The 22,902-nt window shown below is 35.9% G+C and overlaps 1 protein-coding gene across 3 annotated transcripts; it reads left to right on the top strand.

The window, feature by feature from the left end:
* The first annotated feature begins 230 nt into the window (after window positions 1-230).
* Window positions 231-15,226, top strand: LOC133668376 (uncharacterized). Of its 3 annotated transcripts, none has more exons than XM_062088173.1 (20): window positions 231-428; window positions 513-1,369; window positions 1,458-1,658; window positions 1,793-1,854; window positions 2,434-2,896; window positions 3,720-3,920; window positions 4,518-4,773; window positions 5,055-5,295; window positions 5,396-5,565; window positions 5,663-6,238; window positions 7,332-7,498; window positions 7,709-7,925; window positions 8,031-8,231; window positions 9,079-9,195; window positions 9,338-9,580; window positions 11,547-11,751; window positions 12,503-12,717; window positions 12,876-13,027; window positions 13,616-13,871; window positions 14,472-15,226. In XM_062088173.1, exons 2-20 carry the CDS (start codon window positions 534-536, stop codon window positions 14,733-14,735), a joined length of 5,043 nt encoding a protein of 1,680 aa, XP_061944157.1. In that variant the 5' UTR covers window positions 231-428; window positions 513-533; the 3' UTR covers window positions 14,736-15,226. The 3 variants fall into 3 exon arrangements, with proteins under 3 accessions (XP_061944157.1, XP_061944158.1, XP_061944159.1); XM_062088174.1 differs by having other exon boundaries at window positions 5,160-5,295; XM_062088175.1 differs by lacking the exon at window positions 3,720-3,920.
* The last annotated feature ends 7,676 nt before the right edge of the window (window positions 15,227-22,902 follow it).

The following is a 22,902-nucleotide window of genomic DNA, read 5'->3' on the forward strand; positions in this document are numbered from 1 at the left end:
TTTATACCACTTTCCTAAATAATCCGTACATCCTCGTATTTGTTTTACAATTTGCCAAAAAAAAGACAAAGCAAGAAAGGAAACGGCTAGTAGTACAGTGACTCGTGTTATTTTATTGATGGGTAGAAAAGTAAGTTTGCAAAGTTACTGACTTTTCTAAACGACATGTCGGCTAGTGTCCATATATATAAATAAACTCGCGCGTGCTGATTTATCTCGAGAAACTTAGAAAGAACTGAAGGCAAGGCAAGGCTTGGCCTCTCTCTCTGACTCTGTTTTTTGATTCGAGTAAAAAGAGAGAGGAGAGGAGAGGAGAGGGAGACATATGCCTTAAATATTACAGGTTGATTGATTAATGTTGTGGTTCATCAGATTCAGATTGTGTATGGCTACTACTGAATCTGTTTAAAGGAAACAAAGACAATTCAGTAAGTTTTAAAGTTTTATTTATCGAACTTTGTGTTTTGCTTTTCTGTGATTACACTTTCATGAATTGGTTGTTTCTATATTAGTTTGGTTGGTTGCTTGGAGTGATGGGTAGAAGGAAGCAAGCCCGTCCTCACCGCTCGGGTGGGTTAATTATACAAAACAATGCTGCTGCTTCTGCTTCTGCTGAATTGGAGAATCAGAGGAAAGCATCATCCAGTGATGCTCAGCCAACAGAGTTAGTTGGTATTGATGAACAGCCTTATTTTGTCGAAGTTGAACGGAATAGTTGGGCTTCGAATCACCACCGTGATGCTTCTGAACTTGTTTTACATGGTTTGAATTTAAGACAAGAGTATTCTAGTTTTCGAATAACTGATGGTTTTTATCACGACTCTAAGTATTCTTTGAGGTTTCGTGTGTCCAATGTCAAGCAGTCTGTTCTTTCTCGCATTAAGTTAGGACATTGGCCTGTGTTTTCTTCTAGTGATATATCTTTGGAATTGATTGAGAAATCCATGGTGGAGGAGGATAGGGAGGTGGAATCGGTGATTTTTTCAGGGAGTTTTGATGGACCTGATGAGGGTATTACTGGTCTTGTTCACTTGACAAATATGGAGTTTTTGACTTTGAGGCCAGTTCTGGGGGTTGATTTCTCAGAGAAGATGACGCCTCTGAGGATGAGGGTTGAAATACTTGAGAAAGCTTTTGATGCTTGTGAATCACTTCTTGAAAGTACCAGACAAATATGGAAGAAGAGCATGATGAATGTTATGGCTTGGTTACGTCCAGAAGTGATGACTTCAGAGGCTAGATATGGACACGCTAAGTCAACAGAAATGGAAGTCAACATGGCTGCAGAGATAGGAGATGATACTTCCAACTCTGGGAAACGTGCCCAGTTTGATGTTGCTGGGTTATATGAAGCCATTAAGCCGTCAAAGTGAGTGCCTGTTCTTTCTATAGAGCGTAATGATTCATGATGTACTGCACATTCCGGACTTGAATCACTTATGCATCTTTTTGTGCAGATCGGATCCTATGCTTGAAGATGACCTGCCTGACTTGCTCCCCACTTTGAGACCATATCAGCGTCGTGCTGCTCACTGGATGGTACAGCAAGAGAAAGGAGAAAGTTCGAGTGTAAAGGAAAGAAGCCAGTTCTTTTCTCCTTTATGTATGCCCGTGGATTTTCTCGACACATGTTCAAAAATGTTCTATAATCCTTTCAGGTATGATGTTTTTAAATCAGCATGGGTAGTGAAGGGGACAAAATTGCAGAGGCCTACCCCCTTTGTGTTTGTGTTGTGTCTCTGTTTGTATGTGACTCGCTTAAGCTCTGACTTTTATTATAAATTGTTTACAGTGGCAATGTTTCGTTCCATCCTGAGTTTTCTCCGCCTTTTGTCTCTGGTGGAATTCTTGCTGGTAAGTCCATTGCTATAACTTTACCTAAATATGTCAAATCTTTTATAATACGCTTGTGATCATTTTTTCCCTACATTTTATTCTGAGTCTAGTCAACTTCTTGTTAGATTGATCCTTCCTGCATGAGGACCATGAATGTTTTAAGGGTGGAGAATAACATGAGCTCCCTTTTCCCTAGTTTCTGACTCTTCTTGAAGTGGTTTTTCCAAAATAATAAAGCTTACTCTGGCTTTCCTAGAGAGAGAGGTTTAGGAAAGAATATTCTAAAGAATGGTTTCTGCAAAGATTATGCTAAAGATTGGTTTCTGCAAAGATTATGCTAAAGATTGGTTTCTGCTTGAGCATTTTCTTCCTAATTCTTGCTGAGGTGTAATTAACCCAAATATTACAATTGTTATTATTTGAAAATGTGACAACGATCCTTCTAGAAAAAAAACTTACAACAATATATTGTCAAGCTAAGACTTATGCTCAACATCATTAGAAGAAAAGGAAATGAAACAGATTTCTAAGAATCGTGTCAGCACTTGCATGATATGATGTTAGTCTATTGACTTTGATCATTTATTTCTACCGCAGATGAGATGGGTTTGGGGAAAACAGTTGAGTTGCTTGCTTGCATACTTGCTCATCGGAAGTCTTCTTCTGATGATGTTTCAGTTGTTGCTCCCATGTGGCAAAATACCGGGAATCAAAAGATTAATCTTAAGAGATTGAAAAGGGAGCGAGTTGAGTGTGTTTGTGGAGCCGTGAGTGATAGCTATAAATATAGAGGACTTTGGGTACAGTGTGACATTTGTGATGCTTGGCAACATGCAGATTGTGTTGGTTATTCACCTAGAGGGAAAAAGAAGATGTCAGTGGATGATGTACAAAAGCACAGAAACAAGACTACAATAAGCTATGTTGAGAGGGATGGGGAGCATGTTTGCCAGATGTGCTCTGAACTCATAGAAGTGGCTGACACTCCCATAGCTACTGGTGCCACTCTTATAGTCTGTCCAGCTCCTATATTGCCTCAATGGCATTCTGAAATCAAACGGTATAACTTCTTACTGTGTTCCTTTGGTGCACTTTGCAAATTTCAGCATTCCTTCATGTTTTATTGCACTGGCTGCCAAATTCTTAGCTTATCATATGTATATGGATGCGAGCTTCTCTTCTTTATTTTCTTCATTCATTATTTCACCATAATTTCTTTGGGCTGAGGAAGAAATAGAAATATCTGGCTTTACTAATCACAATGACAATGCAAGCGATCATTTTTCAACATGAAGGGGTGTACTGACTTTTTGGCACTCTTGAGCTTGTGACGTGATTTTTCCTTGCTATTAGCTATATGTTAATGACATTTCAATCTAGAACCAAGTGCCACATTACTCCCAGGTCCCATGAGGAACTTGAATAACTATTAGCTACAGATTTACTGAGACATGTAAATCCAGTGCTGGTCATGAGCTGTAGTTATGAGATTTTTTAAATTTTAAACAGAAGATTTAACTCTGTCCTTATGGTAGTCTAACCTCTGTGTGTGTTTTTGCTTTCAAGTACATAAGTGCACATTTAAGTCAGATTAGTAGACAAACTTTACTTATTTATGTCTGGATTCACAAACTTGTGTATTAACATCTGATTCAAGATTGGAATCTAAATTGATAGCTATGTGCTGTGTGTTCTGTATTTTATAAACTGTTCACTTCTTTTAGGTGAAGACTCAAGAATCTGTTACCTACTGCATATGGAGTGAATATTTGATGCGGAAAATTTCATTTTCATTTGGAAATTTATTGAATTGTGGTCTTGTGCATTTTTTTCTGATGCAGCAAGATTGTAGGACTGACTAGGTAATTGTTATCTTTTTTTAGGCATACACGTCCAGGTTCCTTAAAAACTTATGTGTATGAAGGCGTACGAGATACATCTCTTTCAAATACATTTGTAGTAGATATTGGTCAACTTGTCAACGCTGACATTGTAATGACAACATATGATGTGCTTAAAGAGGACCTCTCGCATGACTCTGATAGGCATGAAGGCGATAGGCACATCCTGAGATTTCAGAAGAGGTTTTTACAAACTCTATAGTTGTTGTTTTATAAAGTGACCTTTATTTTTTCTCAATATTTGCTGCTTGTGTTTTAGAATGGGTTGAATTTGCACAAATGTTTTAGAGCTTAGATTATATCTTTCTACAAAATTTTTATTTGTAGCTTGCAGTTGTGGTTAAAGTTTAGTTGTTAAACATGTCTTACAAATGGTATTTTGCATCGATGTTTGCTATGGTATTGCTAGATTGAATTTGTTTTTTAGTAGTCTATTGAAGTTTTAAAGATTTGAACTTTCTTCAAGGCTTCTGGTGTGTTTAGGATTGTGGTAGTGGTGGTGGTTCAAAGTGCTTTTCGCTTGGAAATGCATCAAAATGAAGTTTTTTTATTTTTTAAAAATTATTTTTGATATTAGCACATCAAAACGATTTGAAATCATAATTTTTTTTTTTATTTTAAGCAAAACAAAAAAAGTTTTAAAATTTAAGGGAATACGATTTGCACGACGTTCCCAAACACACTCTTCATTTCAAGGGGGTGGGGGTGTGCTCTTGGTAGGTAAGAGCTGTGCTCTCTGGACTGAGTATATGAGTATGACTACTTGCCATATTGTTGTAGGTACCCTGTTACCCCAACTATTCTAACAAGAATATTTTGGTGGAGGGTTTGCTTGGATGAGGCTCAAATGGTGGAGAGTAATGCTGCAGCTGCCACTGAAATGGCTCTTCGATTGTCAACTAAACATCGTTGGTGTATTACTGGGACTCCTATACAACGTAAACTTGATGACTTATATGGACTTCTAAGATTCTTGAAAGCAAGTCCCTTCAATGTTTCTAGGTGGTGGATTGATGTTATAAGGGATCCATATGAGGTATGAGATTCTTGAAAATCAAGTGCTTGCTAGTGACTTTATGGTTGTGAGTATTAAGACATGCCCTTTTTTGCATTATTTGACATCTAAGAAAACATACGGATGAGAAATCAAACATTTCTTTCTCAAAGTCTCATCCCCATTTTACTACTCGCTATTGATTCTTCAACTCCATGAGCTTCTTTGATTGTAGTCCTTGAGTTGTTGTATCAAGTCTGCTTTGAGTTGCAGATATCTTTGTTTTGAGTGATCTTCTTAAGTTTGCATTCTCATATTTACAGAGGAGAGATGCAGATGCTATGGAATTTACACATAAATTCTTCAAACAAATCATGTGGCGCTCCTCTAAAATACATGTTACTGATGAGTTGCAACTACCACCGCAGGAAGAGTGTGTCTCTTGGCTCACCTTTTCAGCAATTGAAAAACACTTTTACCAGATGCAACATGAAACCTGTGTGAGTTATGCTCGAGAAGTTATTGGAAGTTTTAAAGATGATGTTGTCAAAAGAAAGGTCCCAGGTTGTTAATGGTCATCCTGCATCTTCATCTTGAAATCACTTAGAAGCACATAGTATTAATAATATCATATCTATAATAACTTCATGCTTATTTCATCCAGGTTGTGTATCAACTGATGCCTCAACAGATCCTTTGATCACCCATGCAGAAGCTGCGAAGCTACTCAACTCGCTCTTGAAGCTTCGCCAAGCTTGCTGCCACCCGCAAGTAGGAAGTTCTGGGCTTCGCTCCCTGCAACAATCCCCCATGACTATGGAGGAAATATTGATGGTGGTTTAAATACTAAAAAGAGTTCATCAAATTTCCAACAATTTTTAGTGGTTGTTTTTTTTCCTTCATTTTTTTTATTCATAGAGACCTTCTATAGGTTCTTGTAGGTAAGATGAAGATAGAGGGGGAGGAAGCTTTGAGGAAGTTAGTTGTTGCTTTAAATGCACTTGCGGGGATAGCAATACTTGAGCAAAACTTTCCTCAAGCAGTATCATTGTACAAAGAAGCGCTGGCGCTATCTCAAGAACACAGTGAAGATTTCCGCCTAGATCCTTTATTGAATATTCACATCCATCACAACCTTGCTGATATACTTGCATTAGTTATGGACCACTCAACAGAAGTCCCATCTAATGGACAACAGTTGCATGGAAACTCTGAAAAGGCTTCCAAGATAAACAAATCTGAAACATGTGATCTAAATGATGCAAAGAAACAAAAAGTCAGTGGTGAAGATTCAGATTTCACCATTGATGCTGGGAATTTACTGGACCTATCAGAAAATTGCTCAGTTGGTAATAAAAAAGGCAACAATAATCATGACATGTCATCCACATCCTTCAGTACTCAATATTTGAGAACAGCGTGTGAGAACTTCAAGCAGAAATACTTGTCTGTGTTTAGTTCAAAACTTTCTGCAGCTCAGCTAGACTTTAACAAATCATACACACAGGTATGTTTCCTCCATATTGGAACATGATATAAACTTTCTCATAATGCAATGTTATGTCATAAATAGAGCCGTGTTTAATTAAATTATCAGTATATCTGGATGTGGTTATTTCATTGAATGTAGAGTTGACAACATGACACATTTATATCTCACGACTACATATATTTGATCTAGAAATCCTTTTTTTTAATTGAATAATCAGATAAACTATATAGATGTGTATGAAAATTAGCTCATTCAACACTAAACCTCCATGATTGGCCTCATGCTGGATTATATTGCAGCCAATCCAAATCTGTATAATTAGCCAAAGTGAAGGGAACTGTATTTGTTTCAGTATAGATACATACAACTTCAGGAACCTCACCCCACTCACAAATTTCATTAGCAGAAACCTCTGCTCATTGGACTTCATCAAGATGTAGATGTTCTCTGCGTTTTTGGTCAGTAGGAATCGTTTTCTACCAGTTCTCATTCTCTGCCCACAAACACTACTCTGATTCGAGCTAGTTCCTACACAAATTAGACACTGATATAGGAGAAGCAAATCTTTCACAGCCTGGTTTTATGATCCCTTAAAGAATCCCACCTCAAACCCATTCCCCTTCAAAGAGAATAATGGGAATTCCCTTTCATGATGGTATTTCATGATTCAGTGTTTAGGATTCTAACTCAAACCCATGCTGTTTGCCATTGTCTATCAGGTTTTCTTGCATGCTAGTATTTTCTCATACAAAAATAGGCCGTAATCTGTTATTTTCTGGTAGTTGAACCCTCTATCATCTATTTGGGCGAGTGAGGTATTACTTAGTCATTTGAACCAGACTTTTCATTGGTCTGCAAGCAGAATAACTGCTTTCCAGTATGTTCTAGTGTGCTATGTCAAAGGTGAGTATAACATTGTTACGGTTGATGACCACAACTTCATTACTGTTTTCATTTAAAAAATCTAAAACAAAGATGGCACCTTTATTTCATAGGAATTGATTATCATATTCTAAGGGGTGGCATAACTAGAAATTGTCTATTTTTTCGGCATTTCTTATTTGTTTCCAGTCTTTCGGTCTTAAGCAAGATTATAATTCTTTTGAAGGTTTGTAATGCATTTGGTGAGAGAAAAAATCTACATACAGTTTGGTGGTTGGATGCTCTCAATCATGCAGAACAGAACAAGGATTCCACAGGTGAGCTGATAAGAAAGATTGAAGAGGCTGTCTCAGGAACTCTAAACAATTCGAGATCATCAAGAATTGCATCACGGTTAGTGATTGTTTAAAATATGCGCAATGAATTAATATATCATACTATTTCAACTTCTTTGATCATAATATGTAATTGCTTTGTATTTTTGCCAACTTATACTCCCCATTGAACTTCAAAGCTAAGTTAGAAAACCTTTGACTGGTATGCAGTCTGGGTCCGTATATCAATTCTAATTACGGTAGTTTACTAATACTGATCTCACTTCAGTTTACGAAGCATTACTGGTCTGAAGTACCACATCCAAACTCATTTAGATCAATTGGAAGCTTCTAGACAAACGTTACTTGATCGAATTTTGGAAATTGATCAAACAATGGCGAACCCAAAGGAAGAGGATATTGAACGTGTGAGACATTGTCGAATATGCCAAGCTATTGACGATGGTCCCACATGTGTTCATTGTGAATTGGAGGAATCATTTCAGGTATGTTACTCAACTGCCTGTTTACTTTGATGGTTGACTATTTAGTACGTTGAAGAAGGGGGAGAGGGGATTCACTGTGATCACATTTTTATATTTGTTTGTCAGGAATATGAGGCAAGGTTATTTCGTCTTAACAAATTGCATGGAGGCATTATTACATCTGCTGAAGAGGCAGTGAATCTGCAAAAAAGGAACTCAGAGAGAAATCGTTACTACTGGAATTTAGACCGCCAAAAGAAAAATTTACTGCCATCTAGTGATTTTAATGAAGAATCGAAGAAAAGAAAGACTGGAGAAACAGTGATGGTAAGTTTCCTTACCTCAATAGGTCAAACTAAACCATCTTTCATCTACCAGATGTTTAATTCTGGAGATTCCTTGTGGCCATCCGTCAATGGACATGGTTGTCAGACTGAATGGCTGTTCTTATGTGAACTAGCCTATGAATCTTACTCCAGCATATTGGCTGTATATTTTTTAAGACTCTTATCGCTTGATTGGAGCTTGCAAAGCACAAGTCAACAGATAGTCGGCTCATCTCATTTTAGCAATGCCAAATTTTAATCACCAGTGGTGGTGAGCTAGGTTGTTTTTAGACGCCCCACTTTATAATCCTTGGGGCACAGCACATGCAGGGAGGGGCAGTAGCTTAAGAATTAAACTTACTGGATACCGAGTGAAACTCTGTCCTAAGTATTGCAAAAGTCATCAAATATTTGTTTTTGTCATCTATCAGGTCACTTTCATGATGCCTAATCAGTCCCTCATAATTGTTAAAATGAGGAATGGGCAGTGTAATCCAGCAACTGATCTTTGTTGCCAGTCTGTCTTTATTACAAAGTCCAACCCAGAGCTTTAAGTTGATGGATGGAAAGGATATTCTAGTACATTCCACGCTCCTAATCACATTTACTAAAACTGATGCTCACAAATGGGCTGCAGAATCATGTCATATATAGTGGACATATGGGTTCAATAGTATGCGCTACTTCTATTTCAACACCATTAGATTTTACACATATGGGGCAACTGATAATCTTAGTTTTCGGTGCAAGCACTTCAGGAATTAGAATTGTCAAATTCTATTGCTGGAAAATCATGTGATGCTGAAACAAGAACAAATAATTACTATATATTCCCTTGTTGTTGATAGGTTTCAAAATCGCCATCTGAATTGGAGGTTATTCTTGGAGTTATAAAGAGCTATTGCAAGGCCCAGTTAGAAAATGAAGCTGTGTCTGCTGCCAGCCTGCAGATACACATTCTGGAGGTATGCTTGATCGATTCTTCTTTTCTTTTTCTTTTTCTTTTTGTTGTGGAAACTTCTACACTAGGACTGTATTGAATGAACAAATCATTAATAATATTGAATGCAAGCATTTTAAAACTGGCATTCTTTCTATTTCATCTAGGGAATGAGGAAGGAGTATGGACATGCAAGGTCCTTGGCAGTTGCTCAAGCTCAACTTCTTCGTGCTCATGATGAACTTAAGATGGCAACAGCTCGTTTGCACTTGAGAGAAAACGAGAACGATACGTCCATGGATGCTTTGGGTGAAGATGAAATAGAGTCTGCTAGCGTGCTACACTCTAATGAAAAGTTCATGTCCTTGAACTTGCTGTCTCATACAAAGGGGAAACTTCGTTATCTGAAGGTACCAGCATAGCCTTGTAAATTTTTATATTTAAAGTAATTGACATATGCTATTTTTTGGTGCTTTCTTTGATTCTTTAAGGTGCTTTAATGCTATTCTCCTTCTCGTTTGACTTTCTATGAATTCATCTTTCTAAAAGAGGTTATTATTGTATGCCAATGTTGTGAATTTTTTTATAAGTCTAAACCATTAAAGTTAGTCCTATTCCTATGGAAAAACTAAAACTGAAGCATCTTAGTTGGATTAGTGATATTGATGGGAATGAGATTTTCCATCAATATGTTTTACCTACTACCACTACTACTACTCCACACACGCATGCACAACATAAACACTACAGAAATATCAGTGTGAGTATTTTTCCTCTTTGTTTTGCCCTCTCAAAAATGGTGAGACAAAACTCATACTCCAAGATTGTTATTTGCCTTTATGTGTTAACTATATGTCATTATTCACCACCAGAAAAGAGAGATGGTATTTTTAATAGGAGTCGATACCCTTCCTTCAATGTCTTGGATTTTGATTAGAACTTTTTTTGTTTCTCTAAATTATGTTTCTATGTTGGAAGGGATGTAGTTGCACAAATAGGTTGATGTTTTTGTGCAGCTTTTTTTTACCTTTTCTCTCCCAAATTAAATTGATAGAATTTGTCTCCTTTATTGCCTTTTATTTTTAAGTGATTTTTTGTAGGTAAAATCTTCTGATGAAGTTTGCTTGAATTTTCATGACCACAAGTCTCTGTCTCTACTTTCATTTGTAAATCCATCATTTCTCATCTCCTATGAAACTTACAAAATAACGAATAAAAAATGTATCATGTTTATTTGTGGAACATTTTTTAGTTTTCTGAAAAAATTTTTTGTTTATTGTCAAAGAACCATCTTAACCCATAAGCTTAAGTTGTTAGGTAAGGTCCCAATATATGATTTATATTATTCTCTAACACACCTCCTTAAGTGAAAGCCCTTTGGGCTTGAAACTTGCACAAACCCACATTATCTTATGCTTAATTTTTAACAAATAAATGGGGATGGTGAGACTCGAACTCGTGATCACTTGTTCATCAAGGCTCTAATACCATGTCAAAGAATCATCTCAACTCAAAAGCTTAAGCTATTAGGTGAGGTCCCAAGATATGATTTATATTATTCTCTAACATTTACTAATTCAAAATAAAAATTATTTTCTTGGAAACACTCTTCTATAGTTTTTTAGAAAACTGAAAAACACAAAAAAGTTTTTTTTTCCAAATGCTCCTTTGGGACTTGTTTGGTTTGCTGAATTTTGTGTCTATTCTTTTATTGTTTCTAATGTAAGCCAAATAAGACTTTCTAATTTTGGAACATGTTTCCTTAATTTTCCATAGAGAAATGCTATTAGGATAAATGCGAAAAACTAGATATGGGAACCATAAAACTATGTTCTAAAAGTAAACGTGAAAACATGACCTTAGCTTCTTAAGTTTTTGTCCACATCTTTTAATTATTTAAGATTCATATATAGCCTTATTGGTGATTCTTTTAAAAAATGGCTGTGATTTGGCTTTCGGTTGAAGCACTATGGACTATCAATTATGTCATACTGATATAAAACGAAAACAAAGTCTAAAAGCATTTCCTAAGGCAACGATTTGGTTCTAATTTCTCTTATTTTTCTTTTGAAATATTTTTTAGTTTTCTTGTTTTGAGAAAGAAAGAGTTTGAAGATAAAGAAATGCTGGTTACTGGCTTACTCTTTGCTTTTTGTTTGTTAGCCTTTTCTAAATGATACTTTTAAATTGTTCAGCTAATTTAGTGCACTCCTCATCATATTGTAAGTGTTGACACCTTTGGTTTTTTAGCCAGCATAATTGTTAATAAACCTTGGCTGGGTGACATTTGTCATTCAATTCCTTTTCTGTTACTGTATGTATATGAATAAAATATATCTTTTTCATCATTGATCTAACTATCTGATTTACTTTCAGGGTTTGGTACAATCAAAACAGAAACCAACATCTGAAAGTCCAAATAATTCCTCGTTAACTGAAGAAATGGCTGCCGTGCCAATGACAACAGAGAAGATAAGTGAATATTTGCCAAAAGATGATGAGGAAGCATGCCCTATCTGTCAAGAGAAGCTAAACAATCAAAAGATGGTTTTCCCATGCGGGCACGTCACTTGCTGTAAATGTGAGTTTTACCTGTTTTCCATTTCATGATTCTTCAACTTCCTAAAATCCATTCATGAAATAATTATGGTGTTAGAACAACAAACATTCAGTTTAACGACTTTAGAACTGGCTCTCTCGTGTGAATTTAATACAACAAACATTGATAAAAAGAAGCAAATGACCCAATAGGCATCCCAAACAGAACAAACCAAACAATCCTACATATGGAGTCTGGATCCAGCTAAAACTGGGCATCTAACCTTCTAAGCCAGTAATAGTAGGTGCAAAAGCCAATGCATGATAAGAAACCATCTTATAAAAGACTACTTTTTCTCCTAATTGTCGCACAACATATTGATAATCCTGCATCATATATCTGCATTTTGTCACTTAAAAGTTAGGAGAGACCATGGCAATTTTTCTACCCTGATATGATGGGTCAACTGCATTCACAGTTGATGAATACTTTGTCCTAGCATCCTTGATCCATCAGTTCCTCAGACTTCTCTCTTTCATGTGTGTGTGAGCGCGATGCACATGATTGCTTGCACTAGTTCCTCAGACTTCTCTCTTTCATGTGTGTGTGAGCACGATGCACATGATTGTTTGCATGCATGTACTCAGACATGCATGCTTGCTTGTCTCTTAGATGTCCTCAACCATCTTAAGTACGTTGGAGTTGACTTTATTACCTGTTGATTCCTCTCGTATGAGATATTTCACCCTGGTTAAGCGCCATTTAATTTTCATTTCATGCTTTTTTCTTGCAGGTTTCTTTGCAATGACTGAGCGAAAAATGCATGATAACAGGTTCCAACGTAAATGGGTAATGTGCCCAACATGTCGGCAGCATACTGATTTTGGGAATATTGCATATGCCGATGATAGACGGGACAAATCTTGTAGTTCTGCTATGCTGGATGCAATTCAAGGCTGTGAAAAAACTGAAGTGTCTTTGGCTGTTCAAGGTTCATATGGAACAAAGGTTTACTTCCTAATCTAATGCCTTGAGCAAATTTAAATTCAAATTTTTAGTCTTGGAACATGCACATAGTGCACTTAAGACAGCATGTTACTTTTGCATTTCTATTCTCCTTTTCCCAGAGCATAAACCTTGTGTACTTCTTTTTTGGCACCATAAAGGTTGAAGCAGTCACTAGAAGAATCTTGTGGATAAAGTCTTCAGATCCTAAAGCAAAGGTTCTCGTATTTTCAAGTTGGAATGATGTCCTTGATGTGTTAGAGCATGCTTTCAATGCTAATGAAATCACCTATATCCGGATGAAAGGAGGAAGGTAGATAGATCTCTTGATCATCTTATGTATGTTTTTTTTATAGTTCAACTGATCTTCATGGACCTTGATGGGCCAAAAGAAAAGGGCTATGCCATCCAGGAGAATTTTCATTTTGCTTTTCAGGTTTGCCAAAAGATTGTTGTTAAATTCCTCTTAATTTGGTAACTCAAACAAAATTATCAAGAAACCACATCATCCAAGAAAAGTGGTTCCTTCTGTTTTCAGCATTCTTATACAAGCAAAGTGCACAAATTAGGTTGATGAATACTAATGATATCACAAACAAAATAAAAGGAGATTGGGGATGAAAAATAACTGCGTTGCATAATTTGTGCAAATATTGAAATCTTGTAATTTAACCTTGGGGAGGGAAGAGAGAGATCCAATTATAGTAGATCAACACTTGGTGTTCTGTAAAAATTGGTATTGTGCGAAGTTTAAAAGTTTGAATGTATGCATACCTCTTTGTTTCCCAGTGCCAAAAATACTGTTAGAAGTGCGTTTCAGGTATTTTAATGTTGATCGAGCTATTTGTAGACTTCAACTTATTTTTTATCATGTCTTTTGGTTGTGACTTCATAAATGCAGGAAATCACATGTTGCCATCAGTGAATTCAGAGCGCAGAATAGCAGTCCCAAAAGAACTCATAGACAACAACAAGAAACAAAATCTGTTCAAGTGTTGCTGCTCTTAATCCAGCATGGAGCCAATGGACTCAATCTCTTAGAAGCACAGCATGTTGTTCTTGTGGAGCCACTGCTCAATCCAGCAGCTGAGGCTCAAGCAGTCAGCCGGGTGCACCGAATTGGGCAGGAAAAGAGGACATTAGTCCATCGATTTATAGTATGCTCCTTTTCCTTTTTTTTTTTTTGTTAAACTAATTTTGGATGCTATACACTTGTGTTTTTTCTCTTTTGAACATTGCATATAGTAGACATGCATTTGAGATACATAACCTCACAACACTGAAGATAGCATGGGGTATTTTGGGACTATTTGTTTGAGTTCCTTTTTTAAATAATTTACATTTCTATTTAGCTCTCCATTTATCCATGCAATTTCTATATGTAATTAGATTAGACTTATAATAATCCTTATCATGTCAACCATCTGATTGTTGCTCGAATGGAGCCTTTTATATTTGTTTCAGAATTTAAATGTACCCTCCCTTCTTTAGTGATTATATTAAAAAAGATTTGATGCTACGAAAAGAAGGAGCATGCAGGAACTCTTTAAGGACTAGCGTGAGGGTTTTCTATTAACAATTCTTCAATCTCATTCCTTTTTGTGAATTTGTGCACGTGTGTAATTCTTCAATCTCATGCTTTCTAGTTTGCTTGTTGTCCGAAACTTTGAAAATTCATGTCATCTGTTAGAATTTCTACTTTATAGTCTCTATGTGTTCTAACAAAATTTCTCCCTTTTCTTCTATGATCTTTTTAGGTTAAAGACACCGTGGAAGAGAGCATATATAAACTGAACAGAAGTAGAAGCACCAGTTCATTCATAAGTGGGAACACGAAGAATCAGGATCAGCCTTTGTTAACCCTTAAGGATGTTGAGTCCCTATTCGCAACAGTGCCGTCCACTGTCCCGGAAAGTGATGGAAAGCCAACTGAAAACCTAAGACATCTGCCCCCGTCCGTGGCTGCTGCTCTAGCAGCTGAGAGGAGACTGAAGGAAAATACAGCAGGAATTTCCGTGTGATAATCATTCTTTTCTTTGAACACCAAACCTCAGAATGGAATTGCAGCAAAGCAATCTTCCGGCTATGTCACTTCCAACAGGCAGCTGTTGTTTCATAACAAGAGGGGAGAACGACTCCCCTTTCCGTCATAGATTGTCTAACAGAGGTTGCATAGTAGTCTATGATTTTTTTTTTTATTGCTGTACATATGAAGAATGCCATTGTTTAGCCCTCTGTCAGTTAGAGAGAGTAATTTAACGAGGAATTCGTTGTAGATCAGCTCATTTAGGCATTATGTATACTCGCTGCGTAGGTTAAACAAAAATAACAGGACAAAGCTAAGAAAAGCTAGGTCCTCTTCTCCTTAGTCTCCAATGGCAGATATTAGACACCCCATTCAATCTTTGCACCATCTTTCTTTGTCTACTTTTGTTGAAAGAACTGGATCGTCAATATTTCTTCTTTTTCCGTTTTGTATAGAGACACATCGCAATAATCTTCATTACAATTAGCTCTGTATTGCAATCTCCCATTCCAATGTCTGTGCTGTCAAGACACATAATTTTATTAGAACTAAAAAAAAAAAAAAAACACTGACCTAAAGATGAGTTTGCTTACTGCAAGCATATTCCCTGAACTTGACAAGCATTTTATCTGTTCTTGGAGTGCATGCCATCCCATCACATGCATGAGTATATCCAGATTCCAAAACAGAGCAGATTTGTTGGATTTATTGATAGATACTTCTAAGGCAATGTTTCGTTGTCCTATTAAAACAATTTTTCAGAACTTCGCGAGCACCCGAGGAGCATGGTCTTCTCCACTTCATGAGTTCAATTCAAGCAAGCTCATCAGCCGAAGAACAGGATCCCAGTCCTTTTCTTTGGGCTGAGCCTAATCTGAAACCAAGCCAACCTATCAACTGCAGTTTTATTGCCCTAAACCCAATACCCATGGTAGATTCAAGGATCCAGTGACTATGCTATGGTGGAAAAAGGATATAATTCATCACCAACCCTCTTTCTCCAGATATGTGTCCTCGTAATCATAGCTATCAAAAGTAACCTGGGATTAACTCGGTTAAGGAGCCGGATTCCAGGTTATACATGGTGATTCGGGTAAACCCGAAATTTTTTTTTAAAAATATATACATGTCATAACCCGCATGAAAGAGTGTTGGGTATATCAGCTTAGAGTATAGACAGAAATCTACTCTTAATAACTTGCATCGGATCAGCTAATACACACACTATATATAGTTGAAAAGATTGAAATGATAAAATGATGAGTTTTTCACAGCTCAATGAATAAATAGAACAAACATACAATAAGAGACTAGGTTATAATGTGATTAATTTATTAAGTCCATACATGATAATAATATAACTAAGCAAACCAAAAATTAGAAAATCAGATATAAAAATGAAAAGGGGAAGAAAATGAGTTCACAAATATATATGATAAAAAATTAATTAACATTTTTGTTTAGAATACATGGAGAATAATTTAATTTACCATTGCAGTAGATAAGATATTCACATCAACTCCAGCTTTCCCTCATCGAACTACTTTTAACAACAATCTAAGTCTGTACAAGATCCAACAGAACTTCGGAAAAATGGATTTATAAGAACTTAACCAACCTCTTTGAAAGACTATATATATTTTTTTAATTATTAATGTGGGTGTTCGAACTAGTTTATGCATACCTCAATTAATCTCACGGGCTCTGAAATTAACGATTATATAAATTTTCAATAATTCTAAAATTTATAAATATTAAACTAATAATTTTTAGAAAATAAATTCAAAATCTAACCAAATAAAACTACAGACCATACTTGTTTGACTTGTTCCGTGGTTGTTACGGGTACTGATCCATAGTCTTCTCAGTCTCTTCGTCAAAGTTGGCCCTCCGTTATGGAAATTTGGTGAGTCTCTCACAGACACTTTTCCGTTGTCTTTTCAGTGGAAAATATGGAAAGGGGGAAGAAATTATTAATTAACTGGAAATTACAAAGCGATACACCCACAAGTGTCTGACGTCAATTACAATATCTTCCGTTGAATATATTGAATTAGTGATCAAATTGCTAGAAAAAACTTTCGAGATTAAAGTTTCTTTCATAGAATTCTTTGCTTTTTATCACCCTTTATTCACTTTTCTGCCTGCTCGTCACCATTGACATTGCAGAGAGTTTTATCCATTCATAGTATACACATTAGAGGCAGTGTGCATGTGAACGTAGGACTTTCCAGTTAATGTTGCAAACTATGATATGGAAAGGGGAAAGAAAGTTGAAATCAGAATTTGATCCTATTGGAAATAGCTTTGAAAAATAATAATTAATCCCTATGATTTTAAATCTATTTGTAATTTGATCTTTTTCTCCATTTCATGGTCCTTTTCAATTTATTTTATTTCTTTCACTACAATATTTCACAATTTTACCGACGGAAATATTCTGTCGGTATGTGATTAAGAGTTTGTCGGTAATTTATTTTTACCGACATCTTTACCGACAGAATACGTCCATCTGTAATACCACCATCCATCGCTATATCGGCCGGCAACATAAAAAAAACATTTGCCGATGGTTTTACAAACAGAAATTGTGCTAAAAAAAAAAATTTTCCCGCTTGAAATATACTGATGGATTTATCCCGTCGGTGATAGTGTGATATATCGACGAATAGATATCATCGGTAAAGTTGTCGGTGAGTGTTTAAAATACCGATCGAAGATATCTGTCTGTACATTCATCAGTCATTGTGGCAGGTACTGTCAAATACCGACGGATTAAGTCCGTCGGTAGAGTTGTCGGTGAGTGTGAAATACCAACCGAATATATCCGTCTGTAAAGTTGTCGATGACTATGGAAGCTACTGTCAAATGCCGACGGATATATTCCGTCGGTAAAACCCTCTGTGATTATTTTTAAATATGTTTTTAAAAAATTATTTAGAATACATAACATAAAATTATATAAATTAATGGTAATAAAAACCAATTATGCAAATAAAATTTTTATTAAACATCAAAAGCAAAAAAAACAAAGTTAAATAATATTCATTACAAACTGAATGTGTTTCAAAAAAACTATTAAATGAACTATTAAAGGTAAATAATATTTGTTACAAATTAACATAAAGGTGGAGCTGGAGGAGGAGGAGGAGAATGAGGAGGCTGGTGGTTATACGGCCCACCACTCTGTGATGCCATGTTCATGACCATTTCGCGAAGCTGTTCATGATCCGCTTTTTGTTGTGCATGTTCCGCTTTTAGTTGTGCATACTCCGCTGATAGGTGGTCGTATCTTTCAGTGAGCTGAGCCATGTGTTGCTGCAAGGCCACGAACTCTTTAGTTGGGTGCTCGATACTGATTGGGAGCTCCCAACGGTTGAAACACTACGGGCCGCCCGCAAGTTCTTGGCTGTAGTGTTGGAGAGCCCGTAAACCTGATTTTTATCGGGTCCACCAGACGATCCAACCTCCATCCATAAATCCGGATCGAATTTCAGATGGGTCAAAGGATCGTCCCCATATCTCTCCCTCAACCGGCTATTATAGGTCTCCTGAAAATAAAAAAAAGTAATCATCATATTCAATTCAATAAAAATAATAACTTACAAAGTAAAATGGTTGAACAAACATACCACGAAGTGTTAAACACGGTTGTCAACGAACTGTTGTGCCCCCTTTTAGCGGTCTTGACTCCACACGTGTGTCTCCACGAACAGCTCCATCAGGCTCGGCTCACATCCAAGAGACGTAGCCTATAATGAAAAAAGATTAATTAACAACAAATTAATTTAATGATATATTTTATTTAAATTAATCTTATCACTCGTTTTGCATGTGCAGCAAACAGAACAGAGCTACCAGTGTGCGTTGTCACCAAGCCATGAATTGACCGATTTTGGTTGCTAGCACCGGACTGTGAGCGTTGTGTGAATCGCTCAGACGTCACGTGCTCAAGATAGTGTGGCCATATATCTTCTGGGATGTATATCGGTTCGAAATTCCTCCAAATTGCCACGTCGTTCCAGCCTTGAAGACCTCTATCTCTCGCATTTTTTTTTGTCTTTTTTTGTGATTCATACCAAAAATCACATAACCTACTTCCATAGCGACAAATTAGATGTTGAAACATATTTTTTTTCTAAAAAAATCTTGTATTGTTTTCGATGTTACCTAGTTGTCGCGTGATTTTCCCACACCCTCCTCACAATTTTGTCATGCGCCTTGTCCCAGGCGAATTTGTGCTGTATATAAATAATTAGATAAATAAAAATAACAATTTATTTACAATTATATTAATAAATTATTAGAAAGAAGTTGGAAATTAGAAATTAACACCAACCTCAAATATGTTAAACCATGCATCGATTTTCTAGTATCCATTCAGGATGTCTGGACACCTGGCTCCATTGAAATAATGGAATCTCGATCAACAATTTAAACGATGATGATATTACTCGGGTAGCCTCAATGTTTGTGAACATGAAAATAAAATAAATTAATGAATTATTGATTACTTGTTCATAAATTATGTTATAATTTAAAAGAAAAAACTAAAACCTTAACAAACTTACATTGAAAGGTCGTCCTTCCACTGTGCCTCGTACTTGCGGGTGAATTGATTCCGCTGCGAAGGCACGCCACCTCTGCGCTATGAATCCGCGCTGGAAAAGGCCATCGGTTGACGACGTAGGTGGCATAGGTGCCTCTTCTTGAGAGGCATCTAAGGATACGTCATCCTCGCTGCTAGAAGAACTAACTGCGACCATACATGAGCGACGAGCTGTGGTTTTCGTTCTACGCATCTACACAATTGTATACGAATAATTATATAATTAAATTCAAATGTTAAAAAAATTTCGACAACACCTCCCCTATACTGGATACTACCCAAATCCACAAACCTGCAAATATTGACAAAAGCCACAACCAATTGACTCCATCTATACTAATATTGTATATAACATAACATCTATACATATAACATTCATACTAATTACAAGGTAAATTCAACATTAACAACATATTCAATCATTATATAAATACAAACAATAAAAAATATTTAATAAATTAAAAAAAAACTCTAGACTAACAATTAAAATTAATGCAAATAATTAAACACAAATCATGCAATAATGTAGTAAAATTACTAATTATTCCAACATATTCAATTACTTATTCTAAGGTAAATTCAACATTAACAATTACAATTCAACAAATTATTCAATCGTTATATAAATACAAACAATACAAAATATTCAATAAATTCAAAAAAAACTCTAGACTAACAATTAAAATTAATGCAAATAATTAAACACAAATCATGCAATAATATAGTAAAATTACTAATTATTCCAACCTATTCAATTACTTATTTTAAGGTAAATTCAACATTAACAATTATAATTCAACAAATTATTCAATTATTATGCCAATACAACAATAAAATATATTGAATAATTTTTTTTTTAAAAAACTATAGACTTTAGGAATGAAATATGCTTACCTTAATAATGTGTTTATTTCAAGACTTTATCTACATTATAAAAATACACCAAAACAAAAAACATAACAAAAAAAGAAACTTTAACATAAAATGAAATAGAGGAAACACATACCTTTTAATTTGATGAAGATTAAGAAGAAAACTAGTTAGAGATTGCAGGTAAAAGTCTTGAAGAAATGAGAGGAAAAAAATTGAAATTAAAAGGTGAAGAATGGAGAAGATGAAAAAATGAATTGAAGGGGCGATCACAAGGATTTATAGCGCATTTTTACCAACGGAAATTAAAAATAATATTATTTTAATTTATTCCATCGGTGAAGTTTTGAAAATCCATAAGTAATTTTTGAATTTCACACCAATGTTTTGTATTACCCTCCATATTTTTCATGGTCTGTCGGTAATTCTGTTGGCAAAATAACGCGGTCAGAGATGCATTTAATGCACCACTCTTTGGAATTCGCACAGTCCATCGATGATGTTGTCGGTAATAGTGACCCGTCGACAACATAACGACGGATTGGAATCTATCGGCATGGAAATCGGTGATAGTGACATTTCAAGTAATTATTTTTCAACTCTCTGTGAAATGCCGACGTGCGTTTGTCCGTCGGTATGGACGCCGGTGATAGTGGCATTTCAAGTAATTATTTTGATTGCTAAACTGTCCATCGCACAACACAATAACAACAATGCTTAAACAACACATATTTCATGTTTTACACAGGGCTTCATTCTGATAGTTAGTCTGAATTTTCTTCTTCTTCTTTGTCAATTGAATAGTCATCACCTTTATTACAATCTTCAATATGGATATCATCATCTTCATCGACATTTGCTTGTCCGCTAGAGCTCAAAACAACATTCAACTCCTCTGCGTCAACATCAATAAGACTATCATCGAAAATGCGAAAATTTGAATTTTCTTCCAAGTCAATCGAAGGAGCAACTCGATATGGTTCAACCAACTCACTAACTTAAAAGACTTCATCTCGCACACTTGTGTCTTCGTTCCCATCCTGAACAAGCTCGACACGACCCCTGAGTTTCATTTTTAAAACGGGCAACCAATTCACTCTTGATCGATCCTTTTAAAAAGAAGGGGTATATGTGTAATAAACTTGTTGACTCATTGCTTTGCGAAAACAAAGACATCGTTTACATTGCGGAGTCTAGCTTTTGAGTTGATTTCGACTAGACCATAGTGTGGATCAACTCTGATTTCTCTGTCAGTCGTGTCATACTAATAGCATTTGAATAAAAACACTCTATTCTGCCCGCTATGATATTGCAGTTCGACGACCTCTTCTAATTTACCGTAGGAGTCAACTTCTAACTCACTACTAGCCGATCCCTTAACACAAACACCGTTGTTATATGTCTTTCTTTCATGCTCATATTTTTTAGTATGGAAAATATATCCATTGACAAAATACCCATTGTAGCACTTAACTTTTCTTTCAGGGCCAAGGCTTAGTGAAGACGATGACTTAACAACACTTTTTCTCATTTGCTAAACCTTGTATATAATGTACATCAATGAACAATAAACGAGAATCACATAATGACATGCATACAATAATTTTGCAAGTGAGAATGAGTTTGTGATGGTGTTTACATGTGTTCTGAACCATGTGGCAAATTATTCATTTTGTAATTGAAAGATCCGGGATTTGATTAGCTGTGAGTTATTAGACAACAAATATTGTCGATGTTCCCTGCAAGTGGTAATGAGTGTATTATATTACAATATATAATTAACAATATATTATTGACAAAGTTTAATTAGTATTACATATATATACACTTATTGAATAAAAGGTCTCAGCTCATCACAGTTAAATAGAACATAATTATGTGCTTGTTTGAACTCTATTTCCGACAAATATCTTTCTCTTACAACATTTTTAGGTGTGGGTCATCCAGGATTGGAGAGTATTGACAAGTTCCCACTAGAAGACACTTCACCGCCATTATCATGTCGTGGAACGCGATTGATTCTCGTTCTCAGATGAGGTTCGAAATAGTACAAGAGAAATGTTGAGATCTCCTCAACAATATAGGCCTCACATATCGAAGCCTCAACATGCGCCTTGTTCTTAACCTTTTTCTTGAGATTGAACAAGTACCTGCATTGAATTAATCAAATATTTTCAATGAAGAAAACAAAGAAAATACTTTTATATATGAATTACATTGCAACTATAATATCTAACCTTTCGAATGGGTACATCCATCTATACTGGACCGGTCTTCCAACTTTTACGTCGAACGGTAGATGTATGAGGAGATGCTCCATTGAGTCAAAAAATGATGGAGGGAATATCATCTCAAGCTTTCATAGTGTCTCGATGATATTCGTTTCAAGCCTCTCAATGTGATCAACATTCAACTTGCTGGAGCATAAATCTCTAAAGAAATGATTGATCTCCATGAGTGCATCCCATATCCCATTTGACAACAAATCACGAAATGCTAATGGGATGAGTGTTTGCATAAACACGTGGCAGTCATGACTCTTTATTCCATACAATCTGCATTCCTCCATATTAACTAGCCTGGATATGTTCGAGGCATGTCCATCGGGAAAACGCAGACTCTTAAGCCATTTGTAGACTAGTAGTTGTGTATTTTTCTCTAACACGAAGCTTGCTCTTGGTTT

Source organism: Populus nigra, chromosome 11 (assembly GCF_951802175.1).
Source record: "Populus nigra chromosome 11, ddPopNigr1.1, whole genome shotgun sequence".
In the NCBI taxonomy this organism is placed as follows: domain Eukaryota; kingdom Viridiplantae; phylum Streptophyta; class Magnoliopsida; order Malpighiales; family Salicaceae; genus Populus; species Populus nigra.